This window comes from Psammomys obesus, unplaced genomic scaffold (assembly GCF_907164565.1).
Source record: "Psammomys obesus unplaced genomic scaffold, mPsaObe1.curated_primary_1811, whole genome shotgun sequence".
NCBI lineage: Eukaryota > Metazoa > Chordata > Mammalia > Rodentia > Muridae > Psammomys > Psammomys obesus.
In genome coordinates, this window is record NW_026596158.1 from 2528077 (window position 1) to 2536806 (window position 8730).

The window sequence follows — 8730 nt, forward strand, 5'->3', positions numbered from 1 at the left end:
CCCACCACTCAAATTCCCTATCTTGCTATGTAGCCAAGGCTAGCTCATATCTTGGGAAGTCCCCCCCCCCCGCCTGCAGCGTGCTGGAAATTACAGCACACCTGACCAGTACCCCCGCTTTCTCCAGCGACCCAGCCATCCTTCCTCCAGCCTCTCTCCTTCCGGTCCCTGGTTGGCTTTTGTTCGCTTTATGCCCTTGAAGGGGGCACCGTTCCCAGGGCTCCATGTGTGGAGTGCATACAGCAAGCTCCCTCTCCTGGCTCCAAAAATCCATTTACTGTATTGTCCTCGGATAGAGGGCAAGCCACAGTACCCTGATAGGAGCAGGCACTCCACTCAGCTTAGCTGAAAGGCGGGGAAGGGATTGCTTGTTTAAGACAGGGTCTTACGGGGAGCTTAGCCAAGGCTAGCCTGGTGGACTCCTGGCGATCCCCCCTCCACCTCCAAGGGCTGGTGTCACAGGCGTGCGCCCCGGGCCTGGCTGGCAGACTTCTTTCCAGCCTCTAACCTCCCCTGTCCCCTCGTGGGCCGCTGACCGCCCTAACCATCCCCCGTACCCCAGTTGCTTCATTTCCTTTTCGCTGGCCAATACGTTTCCCCCAGCCTCACTGTGATAGCACCTCTCTACAGTGTTCTCCGGCGAGCCCTCGGGAGACTCCCCACCTCAGGTCCCCTTTCTCCCCGTTGCCCTAGTTCTTGCCAGGCCCGGCCCTTCAGTTCTCTCTCTATCTCCGTTTCCCGGTTTCTGTTTAGCCCTACCTTCGAGAACTGTGTGCACACGTGTGAGTACTCGCGTGCATGTCTGCATGCCTGTGCGTGTGTATGTGTGTGTGTGCAGGTCCGCATGCCTGTGTGTGTGCTGTGAGTGTCCCAGGCTGACCTGGAACTCTCTCACTCCGCTTGCCTCAGTCTCTGCAGAGCTGAGATTAAGGCGTGAGCTCTACGGCAGCTCTCATTTCCCGATGTCTTTCCCACCCAGTTCTTCTGTCTCTTTTCCTCTCAGGGTATCCTGACGGGGAGCCGGGCTACTTTTAGAATCTGTTTTGCCCCTAAGCTGCTTTCAGGAGAGCAACAGGAGGAAGTCTATAACCACCTGTGGCAGGGTGGCTGTTCCTGGACTGTCCCGCCCCCACCCGGCCAGGTGGCCATGCCTGCAGGCAATCTCAGAAGAGGACTGGAAAAGCCCTGTGTGGTGGGAGGTGAAGGCAGGAGGGCGAGGAGTTCAACGCCATTCTTGGCTTTTGTGGCCAGTCTGAGGCCAGCCAGGGCTACATGAGCTCTGGTCCACAAAGAAAGGGGGTTGGGGGAGAGGAGGGGAGGGAGACAGAGACGGAGAGGGTATCTGGAGGCTTGGAGGGGCAGGGAGGGATCCAGGCACTGGGTTTGCGGTGCTAACGCAGTGCGCGGAAGGTTACAGTCCGCTTGGGGCTGTACCCTCGGCCCAGCCTGGCATCGAGGACAGGCAGCCAGCCACAGCTAGGCAGGCAAGGTCAGGCTTTGGTGGGGAGTGTCAGCCACCACCATGTCCATCCACTTGTGGTCACAGCAGATGGACCAAGGGCTGTCTGGCTTGCGGACAGAAGCTATACGACTGGCCTTTTCGGAGTGTGTAAACTTCAGGCTTTGTGTTCGCAGCTCTGAGAGGGTGCCGGAAGCCCTCAGCCTGGGAGTTTCTGCCCACAGGGAAAGCAGACTAGGTTTTCGCTTCTTTGGTTTGTTTTTGTTTTGTTTTGTTACAAGGCCCATGAACCTGCTATCCTCCTGCCTCAACCTCTCGAGAGCTGGGAAGGCAGACACCCATGCATTGACACATCTGACCTAGCTTAGACTTGGTTTAGCAAACCAAAAATGGGGATGTTACTTTTCCCAGAGCGTTGACAGGTGGGGCGCATGCTGCCGGAACCCAAGGTCTCCACTCTACTTAACCTCCCCCCCCCATTTCCCACCTAACCTCTGCTCTTATTTCCTCTCGATGCATCATTTCCCCCTTTCTGCCCCTTCTCTTCATTTCTACCCCTTCTTTCTCTCTCCTCTCCTCTCCTTCCTCCCACCCCCTCTCTGGGGCAGTGTTTACTATAAATCTCTGGCCAAGCTTCATGCTCCCGAGGTAGACCAGGCTGGCCTTGATCCTGCGTCCACCTCCTGCCGATCGCTTTTCCCCTACTGTAGCCTCCCCTGGAGAAACCGAACTTCCTGATAAAATGTGTTTTTAGCCTCCCATTCCTCCCACAACCTCATTAACTTTTTCTTTTTTGAGTGCTGGGCCTAGACCTCAGTGCCACACGCCCGCTCTCTGCAGCTACACTAAGCCGCCATTAACCATTAACGTCTCATTCTCCTCCCTCGATGCCTGAGTTCTTTGATGCTTGTCACCATTTGTCTTCACAGCCTTATTTCTTTACACACCTGCAGCCTGACCCTTTTTTTTTTTTAATTATTGTCATGGATCGAGAGCGTTGGTCGATTTACTCTCCCTGTCTCATTTCCCTTCACCACATCTGTCCGGTTTCTCTTGCCCTTTCTGCCCGACCCTGGTTCTCATAATTCTGCTTGCCTGCACGTTCTGATCTTCTTCGGTGACGTGCAGAGTTATGTCTCTGCTGTGGTTCATTATGGGGTGTTTTGGGGTGGACCCACACGACCCCGCCCACCCCCAAACGTGCCCGCTCCCCCCACGGCCAGGCCCCTGCACCTGTACACGAGGATGTCGTCTGCCGAGCTGTTGTACTGGATCTGGTACATGCGGATGCCCGGGACGGGCCGCTGATCCGGCCACTGGACGAGAGCAGCTGTGGCCCCGTGCTCAGTCACCTGGACGCCGCGGTCGGTGGGGGCCACAGTGTCCGCCACTTTGGCGGAGGCCGAAGCAGCAGAGGGCGGGGTGAGGGCGTCAGGATCCCCGTCCCGCGGGGGGTCACAGCTGGTGCTGTTGGCTAGCTGGGGAGGCGGAGGGGGGCCCACGGTCAGCTCCACAGCCGCGGTGGCCTCGCCGGCCGCGTTGGCTGCGATGCAGGTGAAGGTGCCGCCGTCCCCCGGCTCAGTGACCAGCAACTCCAGGGTCCCGTTCGGGAAGGCACGAGCTCGGCTGGAGTTGCCCAGCAGCCGACCCTGGGGGGACACCCAGCGCACCCGGGGCTCGGGGTCGCCTACCGCCCGGCACCGCAGGGCCGCTGGCCGACCCGCAGGCACCGCCAGGGGAGGCGAGCGGTGCGTCACCACGGGCGGCTCGCACACAAACTCCTCCTCACCCACAGCCCAGAAGTAGCGGCCCCCGAGAGCCGGTGGCGAGGCGCACGCCTCCAGGTCGTCCTCCCGGGCCAGGCGCCGCAGCCACACCAGCTCACAGTTGCAGTGCAGCGGGTTGCCCCCGAAGGCCAGCACCAGGGCGGAGGCTGGCGAGCCTCGGGGCCGCGCGAGCAGCGGCAGGCGGGAGAAGAGCGGGTCCGGAGGGATGGTGGTCAGGCGGTTGGACGTCATGTCCAGTCGTGCCAACTTGTGCAGGCGGGAGAAGGCTCCGGCGGGCACCGAAGCCAGCAGATTGTGGTCCAGGCCCAAAGTATTGACGTTGCCAAGGCGACCCAGGGCCTCCCAGGGCAGCTGCTCGAGGTTATTGTAGGACAGGTCCAGGTCCTCCAGGGTCTCGGCGCAGTCGTCCAGGGCCCCCGCCGCCAGGGCCGCCAGCTGGTTGTTGCTCAGGATGAGGTGGCGCAGGTTGACGAGGCCGCGCAGCTGGCCCTCGCCCAGCGCAGTCAGCCGGTTGCCGTCGAGGTGCAGGGCGCGCAGGGCGCGCAGGTCCGCGAAGGCGCCGGCCGCCACGTGGCGGATGGTGTTCCGAGACAGGCTCAGATGCAGCAGGCCCGTCATGTTGGCCAGGTCCCGGCGGCGCACCGCGGCGATGAAGTTGTCCGCCAGGCGCAGCTCTGCCGCTCGGCGATCCAGCGAGGGCGGCACGAACAGGAGGCCGGCCCCTGGGCACAGCACGCTTAGGGGCAGCGACTGGGTCTGGCAGCGGCAACGGCGGGGGCAGGCGCTGGATGTGGCAGGCTGGGGGGGAGACGAGGCGGGGGCCAGCGGTAGCAGGCAGAGAAGCAGTGGAAGGGCTGCCATCGCGGGCAGGGGTGGCCTGAGGAGAAGGAGGAGGAGAAGGAGTGTCAGGGCGGGCTAGGGCCAGAACGGGAGCCTTACAGGGGTTGGGGTGACCTGGAACCGGAGAGACGGTTAGAACAGGCTCGGAGAGGCAGCGGTGGTCAGGGGAGGGGGGCGTCAGAGATGTGTCACGAAGGCACAGAGGGTCATGAGCAGTATGGTCAGGAAGCTGGCTGGAGATGGGCCCGGGTGAGCAGAGCCTGGGACAGATGGTCAAGGTGGAGAGAAGGTAAGCCAGGGGGTTTAGATGCCACCATAGAGAAGAGGTGGGCAGGTTATCAGCAGAGGTCAGGAGTGACTAAAGAGAAAAGGTGAGCGAAGAGAGGGGCCAGGTCAGAGGCGGACAGAAGGAGACAGAAGAGTTTTGACCTGGTTAGAAGCCGGTGAGACCAGCAGAGAGAGGAGAAAGGACAGGTGCGCCTGAATCAGTAGGGAACCAGGACAACTGGCCAGAGCGAAGGACGTGAAGAGAGGTGATGAGAGGGAAGGCAGCCAAGGTGGACACGGCCAGAGACGGCCAGATGCGGGTACCCGGGAGTTAGGGCTGGGGTAGGGGCGTAGTGGAAGGAGGAACCTGGCAGGGGAGATGAACAGGGTAGCGGCTAAAGACTGGTGGAGACGCCGGGTACAGACGGGTACAGCTGGTGATGGCCACAGACCCAGCCTGGGGGCCGAGAGCGGGCAAAAGGCGAGAAAGCCGAAAAGACAAAGGGGAGCAGAGGTGTCCGTGGGAGAAGCTGGGGACAGCGGTGACTGGAGGAGAAGTGGACACGGGTGTCAAGGCTGCTCGGAGCCGTGAGGGAGCGGAAACTGTCGTTGAGAGGAGAGGTGAAGGGACCAGCCAGGCTGCGGAGATGGTCAGCAGGTGAGCGTCGAGAAGGGTGGTGGCCTGGAGGGCTGGAGTACCATCTGCTGGGCCAGGGAGGTCGGAGAGGGCAGAGCTGGGGCCATGCGTCCGGAGGGGGTTCGGGGCACACTCGTGGAACAGACTCTACCCAAGGGAAACCCTCCAAAATGCCACAGGGCGCCTGGCCCTCACCCACTCCCACCTGTAGCCCAAGGGACCGCACCCCAGCCAGTCCCTTCCCACCCTGGAGGTCTCTTGGTGGCCTTACCTGAACTGGAAGCCACCCCCAGGGAGCAGAGTCCTCAGGCTCCGAGGGGTGAGAGGTCAGAGGGCATCCAGTCAAGCCTTCCCGTCCCCAGGGCCTCTGTGGAGGAACTGCCCTGTCTCCACTCCAGTCTGTGGCTATGGAGTCTCCAAACTTGACTCCCAGGGTCCCAGGCCACTAAAATTGGGCCTGTAGAGTCCAGTTTTAGAGACCAAGGCCCCAGCCGCTTTTTAGAGTCACCAGGCTCTCTCAGTACTGGGCTGGAGTGACCCGGGGAAGTTTAGGGTCTGAATTCCAAGTCCGGTCTTGAAATCCGAAATTGGGCTCCTGTTCAGATCCTAGGGTGCTGAGTCAAGATTCGGAGGTCTGTAGCCCCCGCTTTCAGCACCCGGCTCTGCAGCGAGGATTTCAGGTCCCTCCGAATCCCATGCTTCTGATCTGGGAACTGAAGGCCTAGATCTCAGGCTTTACTTCCCAAAATAGTAGGGTCCCAGGTATAGATTTGGGAATTGGCTCCCAGATGCTACCGTGTCAGCCAGACAATTCAGAGTTCAGCTCCAAATCTGGGGGTTTAGATGCCAAATCTTGGGGTCCCAGGTCCAAAGCTTGGGGGTCCATGCTCCAAAATCATGGGGTTCAGTTCCCAAACCTTGGGGTCCCAGGTACAGATGTCCGGATTCCAGCCCCAGATATTGAGGTTCAAGGTCCAGGTCTTAGGGTTCCATGGCAGGAGCTCAGGGTGCTGATCCCAAATCGGGGTCCCATGCTCGGGGGTTTCAGGATATCTGGATCCGGTCGCCGGCTGCAAGAGCCCCCGCTGCCGGGGTGCCGGCCCAGGGTCTGGGCAGCCGCCGCGCGGCTGGGTGCGTGGCCTGCCGAGGGGACTGGCTCAGAAAGAGTGGGTCCGCCGCGGCGGGTAGGGGGGCAGCCGGGCAGCTCCAGGGCCAGGGTGGGGCGAGGCCTGGGCGCGGACAGACGGACAGACAGACAAGGCCACGCGGGGACCCGGGCACCGCAACGCCGGCAGGGGCGCAGGGGGGAGGGGCCGCGCTCAGAGACCCCTCCCCCGCCGGGGCCGGGGCGGGGGCCGGGCGGGGGCCGGGCGGGGGCCGGGCAGGCGGACCGGGTCCGGGTGCTCCCGCGGCCTCCTCGCCGGGAACCCAGGGCCGTGCTCGTGCACGCGCTTAAAGGCGCAGGCCCCGCGCGCCCGCGCGCGCCCGCGCTTAAAGGCGTAGGCAGCCCCCCTCCTCCCTTCTCTCAAAGGCGCGCCCCTAGCACCACCTTCCATGGAGACGCCCTGGAGCTGCTGAAAAGAAGGCTATCCCTGAATGTCTGAGGCAGACACTGAGGCAAAGGGACAGCGCTAGAACAGACAGAGACTAAAAGGATGGGCCGGCTTAGACCGAAAGGCTGGAGTGGAGTGGGAGAGGGGTGAGCACAGAGACAGTAAGAGACTCAGAAACACGCGAGAGGCAAGGACAACTCAGAGACCCTCTCTCTGTGTGTCTCTGTCTCTCTCTCTCCCCCCCCCACACCTCTGTCTTCTCTCTCCCCCACCCTGTATGAAGCACCTGAGCAACTCAGTGTCCAGTACTTACTTATATCCTTGTTCATGGCCCTGCATCCTAGCTAGATGCCCACACACCTGACCCCCGATCTCAGCACCACCTTCCCGGGGAGGCTTCTATCTCGGTTCTGTCCAGTACCACTTTTCTTCTTTTAGGCAGAGGGGAGATCATTTCACTGGTTGGAAGGGAGGAAAGTTGACACTATGACCTGTGTCTCCTGAGATAAGGGATAGAACGCAAGCAAACACACTGACCAGAGCTCTGTAGAAGAGAGGGAGAGAAGATAAGAAATGGGTCAGAGTCAGGAGGCTGGACCGGTTGACCCAGAGAGATGTGTCTGCTGTCTGCTCTTGCCTGTCTTTACTCGCATGGACGACCTCGGGTGGAGAGAGATGTGAGGGGACAGGGGAAGTAGGGGTGGGTGATCCCACGCTCTTCTTTCAGATGGTTCTACAGGAGGAGGGGTGTGGTGTGAGGGCCCACAGGAACTTGGATGCAAGCGTGTGGGGAGCATGGTCTCCCAGAAGCCCTTGTTGCAAAGGAGACACCGCCTGGGTGAGCTGAGGTTGGCCTTGCTCTAAGAAAGCCACCTGAGCAGAGGAGTGACGTGACCTTGGAGGTGGCGGTATGTCCATCGACCCTGGCGTTTTCCAAGCTCTGCTGAAGATTTAGGAGTACACTCTTGGCTCCTTCCACTTATGTCTATTGAAAAATTGCAGCTAAAATTAACTCAGCCCTGGGGCCCGCCTTTTCAGATCATTAGCAAAGTTCATCAACGATCCTGGCCCAGCACAGTGGGTACTAGATGCTCAAAAGCCTAGGGAAGCCTTCAGAAACTTCAGAGAGCACGCAGAGGTGGCAGGAAGACATGGAGGCCATCCCAAGAGTAGGAAAATCCATTGGTACCGGTAGAGTCGGAGATTGATGCTGGGAAACTGAGGCAGGGGAGAGGGGAGAGTTCAGCAGGAAAAAGCAACAGTACAGAAGCAATTTGGTGGCGATGAGGTTACTTTTCTGGCCAGCCGGTGCTCGGCTCTGCTGGGGAGCTTTAGGGAACCTTCGGGGCACATCAGGATTGCAGATCTAGTGCTGCTGAGCCCGGTACCAGGTTTGGACGCTTCCTGGGACAAACCAGGGACATCCACAATGTGGACAGAGCTGCCTGCCTCGGCTTTGCCAAAGGTGCAGGGTGGGGGGGGGAGGGGATGTGGCAGTCCACAGCTGCGAGAACAGGCAGTCAGAGGCAAGGATGCTACGATAAGAGACTGTCTGGCCACGGCCACGGTAGTTAAGGCCTGTGATGGTCAGTTTCGACCGTTAGTCTGCTTGGATTTAGAACTGCTCAGGAGGGACTGAAGAGATGACTTGGTGGTTAAGAGCACTTGCTGCTTTTGCTGAGGACTGCGGTTGGGTCCTCCCAGCATACACATGGGGGCTTGAGGCCATTTGCAAGTCCAGTTCCTGGGGTCAGATGCCCTCTCCTGGCCTCTGTGGACACCAGGCACGGACGTGGTGTACATACATACATGTAAGCAAAACACCCATGTAAAAAATAAAAATAAACAAACTGCTTCCCGAGACCCAGGTGTAAGGCTGCAGGCCTGTAATCCAAGCACTCAGGAGAGCACGCAGAAAGATCACACTGGTTTGAAGCCTGGGCTGCATAGATCCTGAATCAAATAAATAAATAAGCCAGATGTGCTGGCACACACCTTCAGTGTGCCAGCACTTGGGAGGCAGAGTCAGAAGGACTTCTTTGAGTTCAAGGCCAGCCTGGTCTACTTGCCAAATTCCAGGACAGCTAGGACTAGGTAGAAGAGGAGAAGAAAGAAGAGGAAGAAAAGGAAGAAGAAGAAGAAGAAGAAGAAGAAGAAGAAGAAGAAGAAGAAGAAGAAGAAGAAGAA

General features: G+C 59.7%; 1 protein-coding gene across 1 annotated transcript in view; it reads right to left on the reverse strand.

The window, feature by feature from the left end:
• Nucleotides 1–6332, reverse strand: part of Lrfn3 (leucine rich repeat and fibronectin type III domain containing 3) — a 7223-nt gene extending 891 nt beyond the window's left edge. The window contains exons 1-2 of the mRNA XM_055595034.1: nucleotides 5262–6332; nucleotides 2693–4123 (exon numbers count right to left, since the gene is read on the reverse strand). Coding sequence (XP_055451009.1) covers nucleotides 2693–4107 — 1415 coding nt within the window. The 5' untranslated portion in view covers nucleotides 4108–4123; nucleotides 5262–6332. The remainder of the gene's footprint in view (nucleotides 1–2692; nucleotides 4124–5261) is intronic.
• Nucleotides 6333–8730: the final 2398 nt, after the last annotated feature.